This window comes from Podarcis gaigeae, assembly GCF_964106915.1.
Source record: "Podarcis gaigeae genome assembly, chromosome: 1".
NCBI classification, from domain to species: domain Eukaryota; kingdom Metazoa; phylum Chordata; class Lepidosauria; order Squamata; family Lacertidae; genus Podarcis; species Podarcis gaigeae.
This window is the reverse complement of record NC_139678.1, coordinates 137,495,190-137,521,927: the sequence shown is the minus strand read 5'-3', so window position 1 is coordinate 137,521,927 and position 26,738 is coordinate 137,495,190. Positions and strand designations below refer to the sequence as shown.

The 26,738-nt window shown below is 40.8% G+C and overlaps 2 protein-coding genes and 2 long non-coding RNA genes across 15 annotated transcripts in view; 3 read left to right on the top strand and 1 right to left on the bottom strand.

Moving 5' to 3' along the window:
- The first annotated feature begins 2,933 nt into the window (after positions 1 to 2,933).
- Positions 2,934 to 10,309, top strand: RPE (ribulose-5-phosphate-3-epimerase). 4 transcript variants are annotated; one of them, XM_083714811.1, is made up of 6 exons: positions 2,934 to 3,435; positions 6,481 to 6,560; positions 7,523 to 7,662; positions 8,906 to 9,040; positions 9,230 to 9,316; positions 9,861 to 10,309. In XM_083714811.1, exons 1-6 carry the CDS (start codon positions 3,314 to 3,316, stop codon positions 9,981 to 9,983), a joined length of 687 nt encoding a protein of 228 aa, XP_083570937.1. In that variant the 5' UTR covers positions 2,934 to 3,313; the 3' UTR covers positions 9,984 to 10,309. The 4 variants fall into 4 exon arrangements, with proteins under 4 accessions (XP_083570937.1, XP_083570938.1, XP_083570939.1 ...); XM_083714813.1 differs by having other exon boundaries at positions 3,300 to 3,424; XM_083714814.1 differs by lacking the exon at positions 2,934 to 3,435 and adding an exon at positions 3,594 to 3,664.
- A 932-nt stretch (positions 10,310 to 11,241) lies between these two features.
- The window catches only part of KANSL1L (KAT8 regulatory NSL complex subunit 1 like), a 28,555-nt gene continuing 13,058 nt past the window's right edge, over positions 11,242 to 26,738 (bottom strand). For 3 of the 9 annotated variants that reach the window (XM_083706150.1, XM_083706148.1, XM_083706147.1), the window contains exons 6-16: positions 25,519 to 25,723; positions 20,894 to 21,047; positions 20,400 to 20,498; positions 20,063 to 20,200; positions 19,441 to 19,565; positions 18,129 to 18,253; positions 16,837 to 16,891; positions 15,018 to 15,131; positions 13,886 to 14,098; positions 13,062 to 13,361; positions 11,242 to 12,979 (exon numbers count right to left, since the gene is read on the bottom strand). In XM_083706150.1, the coding sequence (XP_083562276.1) occupies positions 13,116 to 13,361; positions 13,886 to 14,098; positions 15,018 to 15,131; positions 16,837 to 16,891; positions 18,129 to 18,253; positions 19,441 to 19,565; positions 20,063 to 20,200; positions 20,400 to 20,498; positions 20,894 to 21,047; positions 25,519 to 25,723 (1,474 nt within the window). In that variant the 3' untranslated portion in view covers positions 11,242 to 12,979; positions 13,062 to 13,115. Of the gene's footprint in view, positions 12,980 to 13,061; positions 13,362 to 13,885; positions 14,099 to 15,017; positions 16,170 to 16,430; positions 16,892 to 18,128; positions 18,254 to 19,440; positions 19,566 to 20,062; positions 20,201 to 20,399; positions 20,499 to 20,893; positions 21,048 to 25,518; positions 25,724 to 26,738 lie in introns of those variants that run through there. The other 6 variants (XM_083706151.1, XM_083706149.1, XM_083706152.1 and 3 more) reach the window with 5 other exon arrangements.
- Positions 13,332 to 16,998, top strand: LOC310834031. The gene is made up of 2 exons (XR_014559067.1): positions 13,332 to 13,389; positions 16,858 to 16,998. It is a non-coding gene; the product is annotated as an uncharacterized lncRNA (long non-coding RNA).
- LOC310833371 lies at positions 21,025 to 24,000 on the top strand. The gene is made up of 3 exons (XR_014558661.1): positions 21,025 to 21,166; positions 21,321 to 23,257; positions 23,623 to 24,000. It is a non-coding gene; the product is annotated as an uncharacterized lncRNA (long non-coding RNA).

Here is a 26,738-nt window from a genome sequence, read left to right as displayed (position 1 = left end):
ATGGGATGTAAGGATACAGAGCTGAAATGTTCTAGATCTGCAATGTGTGCCAAATGACCAAAGATGAAGCATAAAGATGTCTGAATTATGTTTATGAAAGAGTACAGTAGTCTAATGTTTGAATATGAATAAATAATAAAAGTTCTCTACAAATATTTTTGTTTGAAGACATTTCTGTTCACAATGGTATTTTTTCAGAGTTGGTGTTTTCAATTTTCATACCACTTGTTAACAGGAGCCAATGTGGTGTAACAATTACAGTGTTGGGCTAGGACCTGGGTGACCAGGGTTCCAATCCCCATTCACCCATGAAGTTCACTGGGTGACCCTGGGCTCCTTAGAAGAAAAAGGTAGTCCACAGAAGTAAGTATAATAATTCCATTAGCAACTATGGCTTGATCTATCAAGAGAAATGTTGCCATGGTTATGGAATTATTTTGTGAATCATTTTTGGAGGGAGTTATTGCATGTATTCTGTTTCAGTATAAATGACTATACAGACCTTCACAATTTATGATGCATCAAACCAAATGTACTGTGATCTGCTATGTGCTTGATACCCCTTTCCCCTGCACCCTCCATTTCTATAGTCCCAGGATGGCACAAAGCCAATTTTGTTGACCCACAGTGAACAAGCACATCTGGCTGACAGGCTTTGTGCAGTTGTACATCTTCCAGTCCAGATCTATGAAATTAGACTTTAACAAACGGATGGGAAAATAATCCAGGAAAAAAAATATGCCACTTGCCATGTATCAACAACTTTGTGTGCCCACTTAGCATGCTGTGGCCTGTGCCAGTGCGCTACTAGTAAGATAAATGGGTGAGTGGAGTAACTCGCACAGCACATGTAACGTTGCTCAACTGAACAAGCTTGGAAGGCAAGGATTTACCTGTAACAATAATCTAGTCTCGTTTACTGGAGGGTCAGACAGGGATTGAGTCTCTATATTAGGCATAGACAAGCCAATTCCGAGTCTTCCCCCCTCCCCCAATGTCTGCTGCTTGGGATGCTACAGTCGATAAGAAGCAAACAAGTATCATCTGTACAAATGCCATTTCCCACTTAGGCTAGGACCCGAACCAATGGCTTCAAAGGACAAGAAAGGAGATTCGGACTAAACATCAGGAAGAAATTTCTGACGGCAAGAGCTGTTTGACAGTGGTACAGACTCACTCAGGAGGTTGGGGACTCTCCTTCCTTGGAGGTTTTTAAGCGGAGGTTGGATGGCCATCCGTCATGGATGCTTTAGTTGAGATTCCTGCATTGCAGGGGATTGGACTAGATGATCCTTGGGATCCATCCCAACTCTACGATTCTATGAAAACATCGGATTGAAGTCACTTCGGTGGCATAACATGGAGCAGACATTGTGCTTACCACAAGGCAGGCAGGGGCAGAAATATGTCTCCCTTGCAACCCCCGACCTGTGTTCTCTCTGCCACTTCTGCTGCTGCTGGAAGACCCCCAAGCCCCCCCCCCCCCGAGAGGTGAGGGCATTCCACAAGGCCTTGCCGCTCACCTTCTCTGCCCCAGGGGTGGTGAAGACGAGTGCCATCACCATGTGTTGGAAGGCTGCCCCACACCCCCGTCTTGCAGAAACCCAGCATGAGGCAGGGGGTCATTCCAGTGGAAACAGTGGGGCGCTGCCTCTTGCTGCTTCACCCCATCTTATTGGCTGTGCCCAGGGGGCAGTGATCCCCATTTCAGATTAAAGCTGCTGCCTGTCATGAGAGGCCCTTCTTCCTGTGCTCCCCCCATGAGATCCAGAGGGGAGCCTTTTCTGCGGTGGCTTCCCATTTGTGGAATGCTCCCCTCAAAGAGGCTCACTTTCCACCTCCATGAAGGAAAAACATTGATTAACATTCCATGGCCTTTTAAATGTTGGGGGCGTATGAGTTTGTATTCTTGTTTTTGTTTTATTACGTATTTTGTGTTTCACCCTGTCATCTTCCGTTGGTGGGCGGTGTTGTAAACAAAAATCTGCCCTTTTTCCCTTATGGGGTATCCAAGAGCCCGTATAGAGTCCTTACATAGGTTCCCTATTGGTAGGAGAGAATAACAGAGGCCAACCAGAGAATATTGAGAAGCAAAGCAGCTAGTAAGCTTGAACTTTATTGATCTGTTGCAACAGGGTGCACCCCTCACACACAGGAGAGAGGAGGGACCCAGAAAAATAGTGTGCAAGGCCTTATAAAGACTTTTGAAATTGCCACCCTGTAGATCAAGACCACCCCCAGAAACATCATACATACATCACAGAAGGGGGTGTAACCTAAAACCCCTCAGATACATCACACCTACATCACAAAAAGGCGGTCTAAAACAGAACATTTGAATGTTGTTTTTTCTCCTCTCCTTGTTTATCTCCTGTCTGATTGGATTGCCTGGATAGCCTGGCCAGTCTTTTGTAATGGTAATACTTAGTTCCTGGGCCAGGTCACAGGCTCACACCCTGTTCAAACACAGACATTCCCTTAAGACAGGATTTGTGAAGGAAAAGACAATGGGGAGGCTTTTCCATTTTCCTTTGACCTTGCAGAGAAAACATTTGCTCAGTTTGGGATTCAAAATGGTTCCAGGTCGGTCTTCCTGTGCTGATCTATGTACGTGCTTGGTTAGGAACTTAGGAACATTTATTATATATCGAAGACTTTAAAATTCTTATCACAGCTGCATTACAAAATTAACAAATAATAGTAGGTAAAGCCCCCTGAGCACAGCCAGGCTGCTCCGCGCACCTGGCGGGAGCGCTAGTGCCCAAACGCGGCGCTCCAGGCAGCGCTCTCTTCCGCCACAGCTAATTAGGACCCCGCCTACCAAACGGAGGCCTTTCGATTGGAAGGTAACGATTGCGCGCTTGCATGCGATTAGCTGGTCGCCCTCCAAGCCAGCCAATAGAATTCCGCCCACCATGGGGTGACTGGAAGGCGGGAGCTGAGTGGCAGGTCGGCTGGCTTCGACGCGCGCAGCTCCTCAGAGGCCAATCCGGAGCACCGGCAACCAGCCCCGCCCGCGAGGTGGACTGATCGATTGATTGTCCTTCTGAAGAAACATTTCGTCCTATTCGCGGTTATCCATTCGCAGGCACGTGGCGCGCGCGGGGCCTTGTGGGATGCGTAGTTCCACCCCGTCTGCAGAGCTGAGGGAAAGAGAGCGGGGGAAAGAATAGTAGAGGCGGGGCTGCGCCGCAAGCGACGCTCACCCAGAAGCCGAGGCGGGGCTCGCGGACTACATTTCCCATCAGGCGCGCGCTTCCGCCCGGCGCCTTCGTTTCCGGCCAGGCCAGGAGGGCTCTCCCGTCCCTCCGCCATGGCGTCCGGCTGCCGCGTCGGCCCCTCCATCCTCAACAGCGACCTGGCGGCCCTGGGCGCCGAGTGCGGCCGGATGGTGGATTGCGGAGCGGACTACCTGCACCTGGATGTAATGGACGGGTAACTGCGCCGCGGACCGCGAAGGGGAGGCCGAAAGAGGGCTCGGAAGCCGGAGAGGGGGAACACGGCCGGGGCGCGCGGCCCGCGCTTCCGGCTAACATGCGGGGCGTCTCTGGTGACCCCCCCCCCGCGACAGTCCTGTAGACTTAATATGCGCCTTCCAGTCTGGCAAATCTAATATAGTCCATCTGCCTCATAATCTACTCCCTTTAATCTAATCCAGATTCAGGTAGGTAGCCGTGTTGGTTGGTCTGATGCAGTCGAAATTAAAAAATAGTCCAATAGCACCTTAGAGACCAACTAAGTTGTTCTGGGCATAAACCTTTGTGTGCATGCACACTTGAGATACGAAAGCTTATACCCAGAACAACTTAGTTGGTCTCTAAAGTGCTGCTGGACTATTTTTTTTACTCCCCCCCCCCCCAATCTAATCCAATCCATCTAATCTGATTTTGTTTATCTGGTATTTAATAGAATCAACCAATTTAATATAATCAGCTAATCATTTTTTAAAATAATCAACCAACCTATATATTAATCTACCCGGTCTGATCCAATCCATTAATCTGATTATTTGGATCTATCTAAAAAGGTAAAGGGACCCAGGACCATTAGGGGTTGCGGCGCTCATCTCACTTGATTGGCCGTGGGAGCCAGAGTACAGCTTCCAGGTCATGTGGCAAACCAGAGCAGCGCACGGAAACGCCGTTTACCTTCCCGCCAGAGAAGCTTGCACTTTTTAGCATGCTTTCGAACTGCTAGGTTGGCAGGAGCAGGGATTCGAACTGCTGACCTTCTGATTGGCAAGTCCTAGGCTCTGTGGTTTAACCCTTTTATCTACCTGGATCTATCCATCTGTCCATCTAATCTAGCTTTCTGGCCTTATCTATTTAATGTCATTAATCAATCCACCTGTTGATCTACTCTACTCAGTCTAATACAATCTATCTAATAATCTGACATAATTATCTATTAATCCATTCCAATCTATTTATTAATCTGATTTTATCAACCTAATCTATTAGTGTTGTCAAATTATCAAATATGTCTCCCCTAGTGAGCTTTTGTTGGGTTTGGTGAAATGGAGCAAGTCTTGTCTGAAATCTTGTGGCAGGTTAGACACAAGCAAGATTTATTGTGCATAGAAAGTACGTCAGAGTGTGAGTAGATAAATAGGTAGGAAGGTAGGGAGCCGGCGTACAGCTTCCAGGTCATGTGGCCAGCATGTGACCAGAGCAGCACACAGAAACGTCATTTACCTTCCCGCCGGAGCGGTATCTATTTATCTACTTGCACTTTGACGTGCTTTCGAACTGCTGGGTTGGCAGGAGCAGGGACTGAACTACAGAAGCTCACCCCATCGTGGGGATTCGAACCGCCGACCTTCTGATCGGCAAGTCCTAGGCTCTGTGGTTTAACTCACAGCGCCACCCGCGTCCCTAATTTTACATTAATACCTGATTAATTTCAATTTGCTGTTTCCATAGAGCTTTTAATAAAGTTCTTTGATTTTCTGTGTAAAAAGTTAATCCACATTAAATGGAAAAATCATATAGGATAGCATTTTGATGAAAATGTTGTGTGAATGCTGCATAAAATCTGCATGCATGCACCAAATAAATAAATTGTAATGTGGAAGCACCACATACATATTTGCTCCTTCCCTTCTTCCTTGCAGGACTGGGAACATTCTTGGTTATATTAGTTAAGTGTAAAAAAGTGGTGACTTGTGTAGCTTTTCTTTAAAATTATATATTAAGTATACAAAATCTTTAAATGTGCTTTTAGTTAGTAGCTATATGCTAGCTGTAGAACTAAAATGGAATACAGCATGTGGGCATAATACATTTTCTTACTATCCAATACACTTTATTGGAATGGCATAACTGGGCATCTTGTGACTAGAAATGCTACTTATCAGCAAATGCACATCAGTTGCCTTTTGCACTTCAGCAATGTTTGGAATTGCCATTTCGGTAAAAGGCAAATTTCATTACCCATAATACAGTCCACAGTACTTTACTGAGTAAAGTTTGGTATAACTATATTGGAGTGAGGGAAAAGATTGTATTTTCCGTTACGGCTTGGTTGACAATTTGCAGGCACTGTGCATGTTCGTCTCTTGTTGCTTTTAAATAAACTATGTACACCTACAATGTGGCTTCCTCTAGCAGCCACAACAAAATTTGTGCAAGTTTTATTGGTAAGGAACCTGTTTCAGCAAATCTGGAGCAAAACAATTGTGTCTGAAAATGCAGTGCAAGAGTCATGCATTCTGTCTTCACTTTTATCTGTTCATTCAGTGTACGGTTGAGCAGGATCATGCTCCTAGTCTCCTCTAATATCTGCAGGTCCAGTGGAAAATGAGAGTGGAACTACACATAACTGGGTTGTGTAGGGTTCCCAGTACATGTTGGCACCAAGGTGGATCCCAAAATGGCACTCCACTTACTACACAAGGGAAGAAGGGGCCAAGGAAGATCTGCATCAGAAACAAGGGTGTGGGGAGAAATGTCAACACTGGGACCTGCTGCCCCGGTGGACCCTGAGGCCCTTGACTCACTTTTCCTCATGGGTGGAGCATCCCTGTGGGGTTGTCTGCAGGAAGTAGACTAGGGCTACAATGTAACCCTCTTCAAATAAGCAGCATCAGGGTGGTGTGTGCGCATGCTAAAAGAAATCGTACTGGCCTGGTTCTGTTCTTTTGTTGTATAAACATGCTTCAGGGTGCAGATAAATATGCAAGCCCTATTGAAGTTTGAGAGGTGTGTTGGTGTGTATATAGTCTGCAATTCTCTAGACGGTCTGTATAAATCCCTCAAGAATCCTCAAGAAAGAGGGATAGGAAGTTAAATGTATGTAAGCTGCAAGTCACCTATACTGAATTGTGGGGCGTTTAAGATTTCTCGATAGCAGTATAAAATTGCTGAAAGCAATTTCCATTCTAAAATTGACTGACACTTATAGTAGTATAGAACTAAATAGAACTATTTTCTCAAAACCTTAAAATAAATTATCTTTCTTATTTCCCTCCCAATTGGGTAGGCATTTTGTACCAAACATCACTTTTGGCCACCCTGTTGTAGAGAGCCTTCGGAAGCAGCTGGGTCAGCAGCCCTTCTTCGGTAAGCTATTTGTTTTTTAAAAATGTTTGAATGTCTGCCTCAAGATTCTCAGAAGGAGAACTGGAGTTTCATTTTACCTTCTTAGCAGCCAGCATTGGCACTTTATCATGTACTAGAAGGCTTCAGCTAACATGTCTCCCATGAGTTACATGAAAGGTAAAGGTAAAAGGACCCCCGACCATTAGGTCCAGTCGTGACCGACTCCGGGGTGGCAGCTCATCTCACTTTACTGGCTGAGGGAGCCGGCGTGCAGCTTCCGGGCCATGTGGCCAGCATGACTAAGCCGCTTCTGGCGAACCAGAGCAGCACACGGAAACGCCGTTTACCTTCCCGTCGGAGCGGTACCTGTTTGATAATCATTTTCCTGCTAATGATTCTGTGGTATTTTGAAACAAAAACAGCCAACAAATGTGATGAGATTTGTAGAATCAGTGCACTTTAGTAATTTCTTTTAGCCAGAACATTAAACGCTCTGGCATCACACTGTCATATTCTGCAACGCACAATAAATATTTTTAAAAGTGCTCTTAGCCTACATATACAGGTAGCAACCATTTTAGGCACGTCCAATTGATGCGCTATCACCGTGTTTTGGATCTGGTGGGGCCCGCTTATATACACTTCACAGACATGCCAGGAACAGAACCCTGCACAAAATGCTCTAAAGAATGCTTGTTCTTTACCCCTGCATTGTTGAACTTTTAAGCAAATCATTGAGAGCTGGCCAGTGAAAAGCCTACATTTTGAGAGGAGGGACCATAGGTGGTTTCTGCTGCTTCCAACTCTAAGAAGTTATAGAAAGTAAGGCATCTCTCTAGGTAGCCATACACTGTGGCTTCCAACAAGATTTGGGTGCAGTTTAAGTGCACGTGTTTTGCTGTATAAATTATGAGAGCATGTTTGAGGTAGCGATTCAGTAAATGTGCTGTTTTCATGTTTCTGATCTACTTGGTTCTTTCTAGATATGCATATGATGGTTGCTAAGCCAGAACAGTGGGTGAAGCCTATGGCTGTAGCAGGTGCCAATCAATATACCTTTCACATAGAAGCTACCAACAATCCAGGGGCACTCATTAAGGACATAAGAGAAAATGGGATGAAGGTGAGAAGTTTGGGGTGCTAAACAGTTTAACAGCTTCTGGGGCTACTTTGTAAGCGTTTCCTTAAACCACTGAAAGATGAAGCACTTTGTCTGAATTACAGCTGTAAGCATACTTTACTCTTAAACAAAAAACACCCAACCCCTTTTAGTGTGTTTGGTTGGTTGGTTTTGTTTTTGAAGCACCTTTTTTTAAAAAAAAATGCCCTCAACAGAGCATGTATCTTCTGCTTATTTGAGGCATTGTTTGGGGCATTTCTTCTAATTTGGAAGGAGACAAAGCTGAGACCATTCATTCATGTATATATGTTGCAGGCGACCACCAGAAGATAGCCAATTCCAATTTTTTAATTGGGAGTGCTTGAGTGCTCCATAGCTGATGCAGAACTAGCTGATCCCAGCCAAGTATGATTGGAAGGAGGCTTGGCAGAGCAGTGAGCCACACATAGACAAGAGTCTCTTCCATGGCTATACACTTGGGCTAGTGAGAACATTTAATTATCTGTTTTTCTTGTAGCAGGCTCAGAGTTCATGCAACACGCAGTTTAGGAACTCCTGCCTTAGGTAGTAGACTGCAGCTAATTTCTTAAAGGCATGTGCAATTTGGCAACTGCCTGTGTTTCTTGACAATCTTATTTAGATTATACTTGAGTTGAGTGCACTCAAGTATAATCTAAACTATACACCTGGAAAACAGCAAGCACATTTCTCCTCAAATGTCCATACAGTTCAAGAATTTTATAATGCTCTCATCATCTTTGTGTGGTAATGGTGGCACAATTTTAACTGAATTATATATTTGGAAAGAGGCATTGTATATTTGGAAAGAGATCGCAAGATACTATTTAATAACTGGAAATGTAAAATCAATGCTTACATTAGGTTTTGAAGAGCTTAAAAGGTAACGGGACCCCTGACCATTAGGTCCAGTCGTGACTGACTCTGGGGTTGCAGCGCTCATCTCGCTTTATTGGCCGAGGGAGCCGGCGTTTCTCCGCAGACAGCTTCCGGGTCATGTGACCAGCATGACGAAGCCGCTTCTGGCGAACCAGAGCAGCGCATGGAAACAACTTTTATTCATATGCAAATATGGCAGAAAAATAAACTTATGAAGACAACACTGGGTACTGATGTTCACTGTTGAGTTAGTGGGAATCATGTCATAGTTTTCTTTTGTAAAAGTGATTTACTGCTAATCCAAGATGTAGGTTCAGTTAATATATAATAATCTATTGTGTTTCCATAGGTTGGTTTGGCTATCAAGCCAGGAACTACAGTAGAATATTTAGCACCATGGGCCAATCAGATAGACATGGCCTTAGTTATGACTGTGGAACCTGGATTTGGTGGACAGAAGTTCATGGAAGATATGATGCCAAAGGTAGATTTGGACATTTATTATTTTGAGTACAGCAGCTGTGAATATAGTAGGTTTATGGGAAATGTTTTGAATGTTTTCATAGTAGAGTGCTGTTATACTAAGGATCGATGCCTAGTTTTTGCACACTTGGAGGGAGACTAGAGATTACAGCTACTGTCACTTGGTAATAATGTTATTTCTGTGAACTAGGTTCATTGGCTGAGAACACAGTTTCCTTCCTTGGATATTGAAGTGGATGGTGGTGTAGGGCCAGATACCATTCATAAATGTGCAGAGGTAAGACTAGCAGCTTTCAGAAACAGAATAGTTGAATATTCTTGCACCTTTGAGAAATTCTGAATGCCTTTTCTCTACTGATGAGCAGCAAGGAGAATATAAAGTTAGAATGGCAGATCTGACAAGTTGCTTTTAATTTCTTATTGGAATGTACCAGGGCTGCTCACAGCCTGTCACCATGACCCATGGGGGGCATCAGGTTGACATAGGAACCAATATGGGGCAGGGCTTGTTGCATTAGCATTTTCAAATCCTAATTGAACATATAGCCAGGAGAGGGGTGGGGGAAGACCTTTTCCTCCCTGAGACCAGAGGTGGTGCCCCTTGCAGGACTGCTCCCTCTGCTGTACATCTGTGATGGGGGGGGGGGCATCCAGTCCAACTTGTTGCAATCCAAGGTTACCTGAACCTGACACATCCCTCCAAATAGGCCAAATTTGTCTTGAGTACAGCCCTAGAATGTATTTCCTTTACATCAGCTCATGAATATAAACATGCAGTAAGTTCTTCTTTTAAAATATAACTGGCTTTTTCCTCTTTGCAGGCTGGAGCAAATATGATTGTGTCTGGGAGTGCTATAATGAAGAGTGATGATCCCAGAGCGGTGATTAATCTCCTGAGGAACGTATGTTGTGAAGCTGCTCAAAAGCGTTCCCTTGACCGATGAAATCAGGTTGCGACTTGGGAGGGCTGCTTTCTTGTATATGTGTGGGTGGGATGTTGTAGAATTATGATGCTGCTAAAGGAAAACTGCAGGTTTTCCTGTGCTGCAGAGAATATCATCTTGGCAGCTTGGAAGTATATTGGTCCAGTGCTATCCTTTGATTTCAGAAAACTTTGTAATATGCATTACAAAATCAGGGTGCCTCTTGCTTGAAGATTGTATGTGTCAGCTTGCAATCTAAGACAAATGTATTTTGTTCTACATTCAACACAGATTTGTTCATTCCTTAATAACTTAAATGTTTTGAAAATAAACACTGATAAACAAGAGTAACTGATCTTGATAACTAGTTTTTGGTCCAGTTCACTTAGTAAGGTAAATGTAAAGGGACCCCTGACCATTAGGTCCAGTCGTGACAGACTCTGGGGTTGCGGCGCTCATCTCGCTTTATTGGCCGAGGGAGCAGGCATACAGCTTCCGGGTCATGTGGCCAGCAGGACTAAGCCATTTCTAGTGCACGGAAACGCTGTTTACCTTCCCGCCAGAGCGGTACCTATTTATCTACTTGCACTTTGACGTACTTTTGAACTGCCAGGTTGGCAGGAGCTGGGACTGGGCAGCGGGAGCTCACCCTGTCACTGGGATTCAAACCGCCGACCTTCTGATCGGCAAGTCCTAGGCTCTGTGGTTTAACCCACAGCGCCACCCACGTCCCACTTAAAGCTCTGTAAATTTAAGGATACAAAATGAAGGGAAGGGGGGATGCTTGAAAAAATCTATATAGAAAACAAGAACTTGCAAAATACAGGGATTTCTGAATACAAGCATATGAAAAAGTAATCAGTATTGCTCTAAAATCTTGCTCTAACCCCTGTTAAACTGAAGGTGCTTTTGTGAAAAAATATTACAATATAAGAATCTCTAAGAAGGTGACAGGGTCACCAATTACTGACTCCCAAATTAATCCTCTACAAATCTGAAACACTGAAGGGAGGGTGTAAAATAATACTTTCGGGGACAGGTACAGTAGCTGTATGCAGAGGTAAACAGGTGAATTATGATATGGCATCCAGTATTTTACAATAAATACAGAATGTGCTAGATATACAGCCATTTTGGTTGTGACCAATTGGATAAATGGAAGTCGCACACAACATCAGACAAACTAATTTGTAAGAAGAGTTCTTTGAGAGCTGTAGTATGTCTTTCAAAATATTATAGCCAGAGAAACTTGACCAGTACAGTAAAGAGTTAAGAGTGGTTGCAGATCAGCTCTCCATTTATTATAGGGAGAAAATGAAGTTGGATTTAAGAGTGAACCAAATAAATTTATTTCATTTAAATACACACCCTTTGCTACGTGTGCTATTTTGGTCACATTTAAGAACAGAGTTCTGGCCAGCTCCTAAGGGCACTATTTTCATGACAGTGTTGCATAAAGGCATTAGAAAAGATTTGGGAGACAGATGCTATGCCCAGGAAGAGTCAACTCTGCTGTTGGCTAGCAGGAGGACAGGTTCAAACACATGGTATACAGATTCTAAGGATACTCTTATCAGGCTGGGACTGGGTGTGTGTGTGTGGTAAGAGTAAAGACAAGCTGGCTAATTTATGGTGTCTATATACATTATTTCAATTATCTTGCAGTAATCATATTGCTTAAAAAGTTTTGAAGGGCAAACTAAGTAAGAACTGCCACTCTTTAGTCATGGCGCTGCAGTTTCTCTCAAACTGCTACCCAGGCCTGGAAAAAATTCAGAAGAGATAGAAGAGGGAAAGACTAGCCAGCTCATCATCCATTATACAAATATCTGGTGACAAGCCAACAATGTCATGCCATAATCATGATTTGTGATATTACATACAAAATCTGAGCTCCTAAAGGGGTACATAGTTCATCTTTCTGTTCAGCATCTCAATCTATCAACATCACACTGTAGTGTACAGAAATATTTTTTTAATTTTAAAAACTTGCATTTAAAATAGTTGTGTCAGAGATAAGATTAAAAATTTAATTCATTGGACAAAAAGTATTCTTAAAAGTTAAAAACCAAATTTGCAGTAAGCTACAATCTTAACAGTCTGTAATGTAGAAATGCAACTGAACATTTTTACAATATCCAGTGTACTTCCAGTCCGGGGTGGGGAGGGGGGGACTACAATTGGACATGGTATTGAAGAAAAGCTTGCCTAACAATTGGGCTTTTTTTTAAAACCTTCAACAGTTCCTCACAGAAGAGCTATTCGGTTTCACAGCAGCATACAGTCATATTGCATTAACATCACTGAATGTGATGCTTTCCAACACTTAGCATCACGGGAGGATGCAGGTAACATTCCACACACTGCAATCTGGAATTGGAGTATGAAAATAATTTGGTTTTCCCTCAGTAACTAAAACACTGCTATTGCCTTGTTTGTATTATTGACATTTAATTAAATGTTGTAGTTTTTTAGCTAATGCAAAATATGAAATGGTTACTCAGAAATCTGCTCAGGTGTAATATAATAGTTTTTGTAGGCTAGGCAAAGTGTTTAAAATAAGTTGTAATAAAAATGCTAAGTAGCTAAAGTATAGTATTTCTAATTCTTAGTCCTTCCCTGGCACTCAAAAATGAAACATATCCATTGTGAAATTCAGAAAATCAATTATTTCAATTGATTTTTCTTCCCACAAAGCTTTTTGTCTTTCTATAGTAAGAATTGAGTAACCATTCATCACATTTACAGTGCTTGATGTATCACTGGGCAAACCAGATTCCTTAAGAGGACAGTAGACTTGTGTGCTCCTGCCACTTACAAAAACAACTTCTTGGGTAGCTTTTTCTGTGTTCATTTGAAATTGTTGCATAGCTATGGGGGAAAAACCTTATTCTGCTGCACAGCAACCATACGTACATTTAAAATAGGTCTTCCTTTCAGATGTGTAGGCAAAGGTGGTTGCAGTTTAAGAGCATTCACTCTTTACATCTCTTGGGCTCTTATCCTGCCTGTCAAAACTATAAAAAAGACAAAATGTGTGTTGTAATTTAAAATAGTCAAAAGCTGTTAGCACTTTTAGGAGCATTAAAATATTTTTACCTTACACATTCTTTCACTTTGGTTAGCTTTCTTGATGAACCGCATTACTTTCTGTCACCTCTGTTTTTTCATGCTGCCAATTCCCAAGTGAACTTGGTTGTACTCTTCCAGCTCATTGGGAGAGCTTTTCTTTTGTGGCTGGTTAGTTGGTAAACTGAAGGCAACATGTGAGGTACAGTCAAAGTCACTGGGGATGGCCGCATCTGAATTCTCTTGCTGATCTGTTATCTGATCTTGGCATAGTAAAGCACCTACTTCTTCAACCTTTAGTGGAAAAGACCGACGTTCCCAAAGAACAGACTGAAAGGAATGAAAGAGGGAGGAAGAGGTGAATTCAACTGAAAATAAGCAGTAGTGTTTTCTTAACATTGTTTATCCTCCACTTTATGAACAGTCTTTGAAATTAACAAAAAAATAATGTTGATGTTCTTCACATATTCTCTCCGTAGTACAAACAACCTTCTTGCCTGCTACCTCCCCAGAACATTATCATCTTGATGAAGGTTATGAAACCAAGATCTAGTGCCTCTCTCTTGAGGCCTTTTGCAATCCAATCCCTGAATTCTCAGAACAAAGCTTACTATGTTTAATGGGACTTACTTAAAGGAAAGTGCATTTGATTTCAGTCATGCAGGGTAATTCTATACATATCTACTCAGAAGTAAGCCCCACTGGACCAGATTTGTAGTATTACACCCCACTTTTAATACATATAATGCTAAATAATTTAAAGCAAAAAGGTTTATAGATAGCAGGTTTGGGTCCCTTCTGTCAGTGGGACTCAAGTCAACACACCCAGCTATTACTAAATATATATATTTTACCTTTGTTTTTTGATTTCTTTCTGAAGACTGTGACTCCCTAAGGCAGAGAGAACTGTGGATTTCTGAAGTAGCGTCAGCAATGTTTTCAGAAAAATCGGATATTAAGTCAGTGTTGACTTGTTTTTCTTTCAATGCTGGATCTTGTCCGTCAGAACCTCTGCTATATGTTCTATTAATGAGACAAAGCTCCAGTTTTTTCCAAACAGAAACCATCTAATGGAAAATAAGATGCTGTCATATTTTAAGGGGGTAGAATTAAAATTTCTTAATATTTTGAAAGGAAAACCCAAAAATTGAATGCAGACAACTGTATACAAGCAATTCCCTATTTATGTGGATGTCACATTCCAAGGCACCATACATTTACGGTAAGTGAAATCACATATATGGGGAAGACCACTGAAAAAGCCTGCAAACCACCTCTAAACCTCCAGAAACCCTTGAAAAGCCCTTTAAAAAAACAAAACTCCACCACAATCGCTCCCTCCAAACCTCCTTGCTCAGACTCCCAACTTTCCACGGGCCTGAGGTTGGTGCAAAGGCTCATGGAATTGCACTTGCAAAGGCTTGTAGGCATTTGCTAGGCATTAATTAAATAATTAAATAATTGCTAGGCATTATTTTCGTTTTTGCACTCTTTTAGGGCAATTTTTGCAGGGTTTCAGCGATGCGTACAATCATGCATGCCTTGAATGTGCATAAATGGAAAGTTGCCTGTATAAGAAATCTTGCATTTAAGAGTAGCAAAGTGTAGGACCCTCCTGTGGTGCTGTCTTACCACATCCTTTTCTATAATCTTTACTGGGACAGGGCATTAAACAGCATTTAATAAACACTTTCCTTAGTTATTCAAAGTTGTGTGTGAAACATGCAATATATTTTAGTGAAATTTTAATATCATTTGAGCAATAATAGTTCCAGAAAAATATCATATCATAAGTTTGGTTTCTTAAGGTTATGAGGCTGCAAGTTCTTGGTAAAGGACCCCTGGACGGTTAAGTCCAGTCAAAGGTGACTGTGAACCACGGCACTTATTTCGCTTCAGGCAGAGGGAGCCGGCATTTGTCCAAAGACAGCTTTCCAGATCATGTGGCCAACATGACTAAACCATTTCTCTTATATAGGTATCAACCTGCCTGTTCCTTCTGGGCCATCGACACTGTTGCCACAGCGACCACCGTGCTCTCTCTTTGTCTTCGTAGTTTGCATGACGCGAAGCATAGGCATCATCTGACAGATCTTCTGCCTAAATATTAAAGTGCTCAGATTATAAACATTGTTTATAAGGGGAAGAGGGGAAATGATGTTGTATCAACTGTTGTGATGCCCAGAGTCTTGTGGCACCTTAAAGCCTAGCAAAATTTATTGTAGCATAAGCTTTTGTGGAAAAACCAAAAGGAAATCAAAGCAATCAACAAAAACTGCAAAAAAGCAACCTAGATGTATGTCTATAAAACACATTTTATAGCTATACAAATTTAAAACTTGGCACATCTCTAGAACATAAATTAATTTTTTGGTAAGAATAAAACACCAATGTTTCAACCGTAAAAAGACACAATTCTTTCACAGGTTATTTTACTATCCTGGGCAGAGTAGAGCGGAAGGCAGGGTATTACTTTAAAATGTTTATACAGTATGTGAAACTGATACTGGTCAATTTCTGGTCAGAACGTGTATTTTAGTGCTACATGAAGCTGTTTATACAGGCAACTCCCAGTTTAGGTACGTTAGATGCACAATTGCCCCAAACCTGAAGTAGCCCCAATACATCATAAATAGGTCATTAAAAGGGGCAGAGCTGGGTGGAGCAGGCTTATTTCATCAGAGGTATGAAATATACTCGCAGGCTGACATACACATAGGTCGGGGTGCTGTTGGGAGAAATTGGGTCGGGGGAAAACAAAAAGCATAAAGAGCAGTGATAGCTATGTAAAACCAAACTTAAAAGTAAATGATTTAGGTAACCAGAGTTATTGCCTGTGCCTACTGTAGGGTTATTCAATGCACTGTGTATAGGACTTGCAGGACCTGCACCTCTGGCATCCGTGAATATATAAATCTAGGCTTGTGGTGTCCGTGTGCGGCTCTATTATGATTTATTAAATGTGTATACTTTTTGCATTGCCAGATTGTGAAATATGGCAGTGTATGTGATATAGCAGCCCTGTCTAAATATATGTCATTCATTAAATTACTATTTTCAGCTGAAGGAGGAACATGATAACCCTGCAGTACAGGCAAGCAAATTTTGAGAAATGGGTGACAGCTTGCTTGTTTTTGACTGCCGTATTTTTTGCTCTATAAGACGCACCAGACCACAAGACGCACCTAGTTTTTGGAGGAGGAAAACAAGAAAAAAAATATTCTGAATCTCAGAAGCCAGAACAGCAAGAGGGATCACAGCGCAGCGAAAGCAGCAATCCCTCTTGCTGTTCTGGCTTCTGGGATAGCTGCACAGCCTGCATTCGCTCCATAAGACACACATACATTTCCCCTTACTTTTGAGGAGGGGGAAAAGTGAGTCTTATAGAACAAAAAATACGGTTAAGTTTCCCCTCTGAAAGACTGAAGCAGGAACATATGTTCTCCAATAACCCATAAAAAAACTTGTTCAGCAAAGATATTTCAGCCAGAATTTAACAGTAGATGTTGCAAGTGAAAATGGCTTTGGGATCATTCAAGGTGTACTTCTGAAAAGGCTGATGTAAACTATTTTTGTGAACTTTCAAGCATTAGTTAGCCAATACCTTAAGAAAACATTCATACAATATTTCTGATCTTATTGTTTCCTTTCCTTGCTTGTACAATTCATAAACATGCAAGTGTGTGTCAAGGATACTGTTTATTTTGGGAGGGAAAATAGTTTCCAGCTCTAAGAGATCTACAAAACTACTGGATAAAACAAAAGCAATGTTATAAATTATCAGATGGATGGAAACACAACCAACCTTTTCTTCTTCTTCATGCAGGCTTCCCAAAGGCTCGAGGTTAACAGTTCTCCAGCTGTTGATGAAAAAGATTCCTCAATGCACAGTTCATTTCTGTCACATTGTGAAAAATCATTTTGCATAGTAAACACTACAAATACACTAATTCAACAAATGAAATAATTGAATTTCTGTGTATGGTTAGTGCTTGTCTAGTTTAAATCCATTGACTATAAGCTGATATGAACTTCTCACTGGACCCTCTCTAGCCACTATTTTGCTCATCTGCCTCCTCTAAGTACTATAACGTTGGTTGCTTTATGGGCAAAGTGAGCTGCAATTAGTTAACTAAATCTGACAGTAAAAACTCACTGGTGTATACTTGAAAAGCAGAGAAATGCACAAATTTAATCTAGGATTGACATGTAGCCATGAATGATGATTTTCAACGAATTCTGGACACTGACCCTAGCAACTTAATCTAAACACATTTGAAGAAGCCTCATACGATGCAAAATCAAGACTCTTTGCTTTCACTGCTTAAAGAGCTTTTGATATCAGTGACGCAATTAATTTATCTGGCTCAGCACGAGACTTTAAAATATTTTTCCTCTGTTCTAATGGCAAATAACATGCTTTCATGGGGTGGATAAAGCCTTTTGAACCCTACCTTCCAGTTTTTTAATACTGCTTTTCAAACCTGTTTGCAGGCATAATTTCCTACTGATGCTTTGGCATCATTTTTAATGAAACAGAATAAAACAAAAACAGGACAGCTCCTCATTGACTACAGTCCTGTCCAGTCAGGAATCATGACAGTGTTATGGAACTAATCAGGATTTGGCTCTGCTGAAACCAGTTAAGGGCAAGCAAATCCTGGCTATTTCACAGAGAAATCCTGAAACAGCTACAAATCTGTTTCCGGCTTGGCAGAGGGTTGGACTCGATGGCCCTTGTGGTCCCTTCCAATTCTATGATTCTATCAGAATGTTTTGATGCATTCTTGAATGTGTATTCCAGAACATAACCCACTGGGAGGAATATATATGCTCAGACATGTATACCAGCGTACACCTGGGCTGTTCTGATACATTGTGGCAGTTTCATTGCTGCAGAAGAAAGTGGCAAAAGAAAGCTGTCCTTTGCACTTTTGAGTTACCTCCTCCCCACATCAAAAGATGTGTTTTGCTAGAGATAAGAAATATTTGCAATTTGGCCTCCTAGTCTGGCTCAAATGTACTTTTAAGGTTGAGTATGGCCCTAGCAAAATATAGCTTCACACTGTCTTATGAATGGACACAAATTAACTGTACCTTGGAGTGAGAATTTCTTTATACTGCAGTTTCTCCAGCTTGGACGGTGCCACGAGTGACATAGGTATAACAATATTATCTATATCATAGGAGCTCTCACTTCTCAGTCTACGTCTTGAATTGAGCTGCGCAAAAATCATAACATTATACATTGGATGTCATTAAATGGACGCTCAAAGTCAAAAGTATACTTAAGTGCACAGAACTTGCTAGAAAACCATATTTAATACTCAGAGCTGATCAGAAATTTTTGAAACTATATCCCAACAGAAAAATGTCAGTACTATAAACAAGCTCTGGTTTAAAACTAATATATAATCATTAATTCATGAAAATACAAACTGATACACTAAATTATCAAAGCCAGAGGTAAAATGTTTTTTATTGGCTTTGTTGTAAATCCAGAGAGTGCCCTCCTTTGTGAGGAGTCTTAACTGCCATCAAGTCTGTTTTTCAAGAGAAAAACTGTGTACCAGAGCTGCCATTTCCTCCTTACCTAGACATCACCACCAGCTTTGCTCCTACATCTGGTCTAGTGGAAAGAGTGATTCATGGGAAGGATGGACAAGGACAAGACAGCCTGAAATGTCACTGATGTCAGCTGTAACTTTAAGAATTAGTGCTGGAACTTGCTTCTTCCTCCTAGTCCTTTCCTCTTCTATCAAGTCTTTTTAGCCTGTGAGCCTGAGGGCAATGACTGTCTTAGAGCTTGTTTTGGTAAGCCGCTCAGAGGTTTTTTTACTAAAGGGCAAGGTATCCTAAAAAAGAACAAGGGTCCTAACTCCTTTTTAAAGCACAACTTTTATCCCTTATATTGTCCCTAATATCTCCAGTTATGGTACAGAGTGTCTCTGGAATATGTTCCTTTGCTACATTCCTCAGGAGACATGCTCCTACTGCTGACTCCATAGCCAGTGCAGTGCAGGAAGCAAAAGGATGGTGCTGAGACAGCAACAACCCTCAACTTGGCACCCTTTAGTTGTTATCCATCGGACTTCGCCAACATGGCCTTCTCATGTATCATGGCTTTCGTGTGAACAGGGACCATGATGGAGCTGGAGCTGCTTGGGGGCACATCTGTATTGTTCTCCAGCTGCCAGGATTTGCATACTGATTTAGCTGTTGAGAGAGTAATTTATACTATGCAACACATCTGAAGCAGATCAGCCCCTCTAGACCAGACTCACCCTATCTGACTCCTGAGACCCAGCCAGTATGGTCAATGGCCAGGATGATGGGAGCTCCAATTAAAAAAAAATATGAAGGGCACCAGGTGGGAGAAGGTTAGTCTAGTACAATAATTTTAGCATACCTGTGTTGATATACTATGACTTGATCTAGACATCATGTCTCCATTGGCTGCTCCTGTAAAAGGACTCTGGGATTCTGGTTCTGCGTGTTGAAAGGAAAATGCTTCACATCTCTTACTACTTTCTCCTGCCACACAAAAGAAAGAAAAGGGGAAGAGTCCTTATCTTTCAGAAAATGAAGTTGTATGTAATGAACAATATTTCTGAACAACTACTACAATTACGACTTAGCTGCTCCAAATGATGTTATAATAAACGTAAATGGAACATAGCAAGAGGTGACAATGAAACTGTTAAGACAGATAAGACTATCTGTATAAATGCAAACATACGCCCACCTATTGCTATATTCAAAGGAAGCTGATAAAAGTTATTCTCCACAGTACTACATGGTTTCTACAGCTGGAATGCAATCCTCAAGAGTTTGACAAAACATCCATTTGAGGCTGTAATCCTATACACACTTCCCTCTGAGCAAGTCCGAGTGAACTTAATGGGACTTACTTCTGAATCGAGATGTACAGGATTACACTGCAAACAATTACTTTCTTCTTGTGGACAGAAGTGGACAGTATGCTGGGGACTTGTCATTTACCTGACCTCCTGATAGCTTAGGCAACTTACCAATCACTGTCTCACTTAAATGCCTTTTCTTTCTTCCCTCTAGCAGCTGTTCAGATGCTTCTGACACAGTCTGATGTTTGAAACTGGATTCAAATCCACAGATCCACTGTTGAGGAGGACCTTTATAATGAAAATATTCTACAACAAAATAAACACTATCTTACTATTGTTTCTTCTCAGTTTAAAGAAAGGCCATTTTTTCTATTTGCACTTTAAATTACAATGTAAAAATTCATCCCCATCAGTGAAAAAAAAAAGTACAGTGGAGAAAAATCAACAACACAATGTCAAATAATAAATTTTGAAACAAAAAAAGTCAAAATTATGTACTGCATACCATTTGATGGAGACATTTTTAACTCTAAACCAAGGGCAGATTCACCTTTGATCTCATAATTCTTGAGCAGTGTCTTAAAGTGTACATGAAGAGAAGTGTCTGAAAAATAGAGATTCAATCTATGTAAAGAAATATAAATCATCTAATTGCAATCTACTATCCCCAAAATCTATTCACTTACATGTGCATTGCATGCCTATTTTCAAAGGCTAATTCATGAAGTCTGGCCTACTCTCCACTATGTAAGTGCCAGTAGTTTTGTGGAGAAAATGCTAAGTGGAGTGTACAAAACCATGAAGCTCCCCTAGTGACAGTTACTGTTTCTCTTAATCTTAACTGCCTCACAGAGTACTTACAAGAACAAAATGGGGGCAGGGGGAGTCTCTGACACTGCCTTGAGCTCCTTGGAGGAATGCAGAAAATACAGCATAGTAAAAAAAATAGTCAATAAAAGGGATGTTCTGCTGTACATATGATAGCAAGCAACCACTTACCAGAAGGAAATGATAAGATGGGATGGAATGAGGTGTCCAATTCTAACATGAGTTGTTTTTGTGTCCTGGGCTTGGTGCTCAATTCATATGTACTCCACATGGAGGCTGGAACCACCTCTTCTGTATTAAACAAGGCATCTCTCAGTTGCATAGCCTGTAAGGTGCCACACAGATTTAAAACTTTTTAAAGCTTGTTCACATTCTAAAGCAAACCGTGTCAACAGATTGAAGTTCAAGCTGGACAAGACAGCAGGACTACTGCTCCAGAGATAGGTATTTTCTTTTTTATGTTTTTCTTTTTCTGTTTTTCTGTTTGTATTTTTGATGTGTGTTGTTTGTTGTTTTTGTGATTTTAGTTAATTTTTCTATTGGTTGTTAACTTTTGTAAAATCTAATAAAAATATGATTTTAAAAAAAACAGAGATAGGTATTCTTCAGCCAGTTTATCCCTGACTTTAGTAAATTAAATCCGTAATATTTTTCTTAACTTCCGTTCTCTGTTTTCCCCAAAAATCCAATGAAAGCAATTATCTCCTCCTACTGTTGCTCCCCCATGATGACTAATAATGACTGGTAGTTTTATCCTCCATGAATTTCTTAACTCCTTTTAAAGTCACCTAACATCAACCTGCAGGCAAATATATTGGGCATGCTCCAATTTATTCTACTTGTCATATAGAATGACAAGTAGTGTCAAATTTTGAAGTTACACTTCACAAAGCCACAACCCACACCCCTAAATACTATGTGTGAGCTTGCACACTTACCAAAGAGCAGCACAATACCAAATTTATTAGGATCAGCATGACAGCTCAATAAACTTTTAAATAAAGGAGAACATAAGAACAATCAATATGTAAAGCTAGACAAAACATCGGGAATTGGCTGAATATGCATCAAATTACACACTTTTTGGCAAGTCCAACAGTTATCGCATATGCTTCTATGCCTCTAACTCCATTTGAAATTCTAATTATGAATACTAATGCAAAATCTGAACATGTATTATCAATAATTACAAAATAGTACATGACATACAATTGGGCCAAACAAATTTAATAAAACATACTTGGGAATCAGATTTAGAAACCATAATTTGAAGGGGCAGATTGGCAAAGCGTGTGGGCTACAAAAATCAGTATCCACATGTGTAAAAGAAAACACTCTCAGTGTCTTACATAGACCCCTCTGAGGTGCAACTACATCAATAAAACCATTTCTCCTCTCTGTTGGAGAAAGTGTAAGGAGAACAACTATTCATATGTGGTGGGCATGTGAAAAACTGCAACTATTTGGAACAATTCTGTTAATGAGATAGGCTAGATTACAAACCAAAATGTTATTTGCACCACAACCTTGGTTCTGCTATTAAGTTTTAAAGATGATACTGTTATCATCCTTAAATAAAGAACTAATCACCTTCCTTTTGATAGCTACTAGACAACCTATTGCTCAAAACTGAAAGTCCCTAGAACATTTGGAATTATCACAGTGGAAATAGAAAGCATGGGCACTGGCAGTCTCTAAAAATTTAACAAAGGAAGTCAAAGCATTAGAAAATGAGAAGATACTAACTTTATAGTGATATGGCACCCTTTTTCACAGATTATCACTCATGTTATTTTGAAAAATCAATAAAAGAATTTTAAAAGAGGAAAAGCACAATAGTTTCCTGGATGCAAGGTTCACTGAGCTCAGTGGTGCTTACTTCTGACTGCAATGAAAGATCTTCAGCCAGCTGAAATTGCAACCTTTAGCTTTTAAATAGAAATGCAAACAATATTGAAAAGGGATCCTTTGGAGTACAAGGGAGATGGACCATGCAAAAATGCCTCTCCTGCTAGTAAACAGCCAGCATTGGCTACCACCCTGCTTTATTTTAAACAGGTGAAAATTCCTCCCCCACCTTTAGGTGAAGACAAAGTTTTATTGGAACATAACATTTTTAGCTTCAATCGCTGGCTCTGGCCTTTTTCTTTTCTTTCCTTTTTACTGAGAAAACTATTCTTATGAATATCATATTGCTATATTTAGGGAAATAAAAACCTGATTAATGAAATGTTACTGTAGGAGGAATATACTTATTTTTGTGAAGGTTTCCATTCTTCTTGCTTTAAACGTGATATTTTGTTTTAAAAGTTTTAAGATTTTAAGTTTTAAGATTATTTGCAAAAACAGCAGCAAAGCAGAATTTCCCAAATTAAATATTTATTTCAGTTCAGGTACTTTGCAGCTGTTTATGCTAGGTCAAATCTTAATTTAACACAGATCAGTTTAAGGCACTTCTGAGCCTATGAAGAGGAAAACTAAGCTAGCTTGGAACAGCAAAAATCTTTTTTAAAAAAAGAAAAAGAGAAGATAAAGGTAAAGGTAAAGGTACCCCTGCCCGTACGGGCCAGTCTTGACAGACTCTGGGGTTGTGCGCCCATCTCACTCAAGAGGCCAGGGGCCAGCGCTGTCCAGAGACACTTCCGGGTCACGTGGCCAGCGTGACATCGCTGCTCTGGCGAGCCAGAGCCGCACACGGAAACGCCGTTTACCTTCCCGCTGGTAAGCGGTCCCTATTTATCTACTTGCACCCGGAGGTGCTTTCGAACTGCTAGGTTGGCAGGCGCTGGGACCGAGCAGCGGGAGCGCACCCCGCCGCAGGGATTCGAACCGCTGACCTTTCAATCGGCAAGTCCTAGGCGCTGAGGCTTTAACCCACAGCGCCACCTGCGTCCCTACAGCTTTTCAATTTCCTTTAAACTTGAGCACTGCCAGCTGTGTAAGGTTTTGTGATTAAATAAATAGTCCAAAAAGAAACAGCAGATTTAGATGGCAACATACTTCCTCAGAGGTAAGTGTTTGGGGGGGGGGATCTTTATGCTTTCATCACCTTTACCAGACTCTGAAACTAGAACAGATACATTAATTTGATATGAGAGATTTTGAACTATTATTAGTTTTAGGCCTCTGACTCCTAAGAAACTCATATATGAAATGTTTTATTTGTTTTATTGTACAAACAAAATGCATTTTGTATGAAGATTCTGTCATGTCTCTAAGAGCTTGGATGGCTTAAACAGTTACATTTACATACATACAAATACATCTATTTACACACACACAAAAAAAAAAAAAACAAACACATAACTCAATCTTCAATAAACTCCCAAATTACTAAGACCTTTGGCTATGACTCGGAAAACAGCTAGCAATTACAAGTTTTTGATGGCAGCAAGAGTAGCTCTCTGTAACTTAGATCATGTGTTCCCACACTTCTGAAGCCCAAATGCAACTGAGAGTTGTTTTGGAATTTTCCTTCTCTGTGTCTTACAACAGCTCTTGGAGACATCCAACTTAAGCTTGTCATTGCTTCCGTAGCAAACAATTTAGTATTCAATACAGGGTTGCATGCCAAGTCCTGCTTTTCAAAGCATTCATTATACAGCACTATGATTTAGCAAAGTTTTCAATTGCCGTTTTTGTCCAGACATATGTATTAGGTGCAAAGAGCGGACTACAATACTGCTGCTTCATTTCTGAATTCTGAAGTTTGCTGTAACAAGGCAGCATGTTGCAGTATTGTTGTTGTTGTTGTTGTTTAGTCGTTTAGTCGTGTCCGACTCTTCGTGACCCCATGGACCAGAGAACGCCAGGCACTCCTGTCTTCCACATGTTGCAGTATAGTATTGTACTAATGATGCTGACAGTGTAGTAAAATCAGATTGCATTTCCTTGTTGGTTGGGGGGCGTGGACTGTAATTTCATGTTAGCCTCACTTGGCCTCAGTAGAAGCTAAGTGAAGACACTGTTTTTATCTGAGGAGGCGTATCATTTCTGCTCGCAAAAACCTTTCTTGATTAAGTAACTTCAGCCTAGCTGACCTCTTAAACCCATTTCAGTGCTCAGTCATGTTGTTTGAATGCAATAAATAACACAGCTCAGTTACACTGCTTTCTTTCCTTATATACTTCCACATTAACTCTCAAGTGTTAAACCATTTGTAAAAAATCTTTACCTAAATAACTAGTATGAAGCAGAATGCCGCCCGTTAACACAGCCCACTGGTCAAGTCAAAGTAACCTCACTGCCATACATGGTAGGCTGTCATCCAGAAAATTGGGTAAGGATATGACCCAACAAGATGGAAGATGCTTTCAGTTCTGGACTCATATAAATGGTCACATGAAAGAAACTCATTGTATAATTAATCCATAATATATCTTGCTTCTCTCTCCTGTTCTTTTGTCGCCCAAAGGGAAAATCCAGCTGACAATACAAGGGTACCCCCTATGTGTGAGACACTGGATAACAAAAAATAATAATTTAGAATCATCAAATTTGGGTTTTTTAATTTATTTTTAAGGATGAATATATACAATGCTTCATCCAACATCACACCTAGTTAGAAAAAGGAAGTCGCGGTGGTCAACAAGCCCAACTTAGGAAATCCAGTTTAGCCTTATGTGTGGTCAACCTCGCATCTGACCTGCTTCTTGAAAATGTTCTCCCCTAATTTAGGATCTCACAGAACAGAACAAGAGCAGGAACATGTAGTAGATACACACCCATACTAATCTGGCACACAAAGCTGGAACCTTAGCATACTTTCTTAAAGAGATAGAAACATGCATTTGTACCTGCTGGTTTGAATTGAAAGCAGTGCTCATTTTGTACAGCTTCCTCCTCTGTAAACTCTGAAGCGGTCTAGTGCGAGCAGATGTGCATATCATGGCAACAGATGATGTTCTCAACTTCGCCTTTTCTTTCCTCCTCCTCTTCAGGTGTTGTTGGTCAACCAACCAACTACTGGTGCATGATATCTCCTCATTGTTCTCTGAATTTCTGAAAAGCACCAAATAATTATCCTAGGTTGTCAGAAATAAGCTCTGCATATTATATAATATTTGAGTTCCATACACCAAGTTCAAGATCAGAAGGTGTACTCAGGATTAAGTGATATACTCTAAGTCAGCCTTTCTCAACTTTGGAGACCCATGTGCTATTGGACTACAACTCCCATCATCTCTAGCTTAGCCAGACCTGTGGTCAGGGATGAAGGGGGTTGTAGTTCAACAACATCTGGGGACACAAGGTGAGAAAGGCTGCTCTAGGCAATGTACATATATTGATTTGCTGTCCATACATTATTCTTCATATAGGTTTAATTAGATCTTCTAAAGCTGGGAGCCCAACTTCTAAACCTTCCAACATTGCTCCATAATTTCTCTATACAGTGGTACCTCGGGTTACATACGCTTCAGATTACATACGCTTCAGGTTACAGACTCCGCTAACCCAGAAATAGTACCTTGGGTTAAAAACTTTGCTTCAGGATGAGAACAGAAATTGTGCTCCAGTGGTGCAGTGGCAGCAGGAGGCCCTATTAGCTAAAGTGGTGCTTCAGGTTAAGAACCGTTTCAGGTTAAGAACGGACCTCCAGAACGAATTAAGTACTTAACCCAAGGTACCACTGTACTTTCACAGAGGTACTTGCTGCAAGCAATAAACTGTGAACATGAATATTCCCAAGAAAAACAGCATAGAGAAGTATCAGTGGCAAAGAAATGAGACCTGACCCCTAGTGAAGTTGAACCATTAAAGAGACATCCCCAGTTTATTATTCAAGACAGACCATAATAGCTTTTAAAAACATGGGAAATCATCATCTTAGTTGAGATTTCTTAATCTCATTAGAATACAACCTAATCTCATTACTCCACCATCTAAATCCAATCATCTTTAATCATTATTAACAAAAATTAATTTATGTTTTATTTAACACATTTTTATCCTACTTTTCAGCCAAAAAAAAAAAAAGCAAGCTTCCAAAGCAGCTCATAAATATTAGGAATAAAAC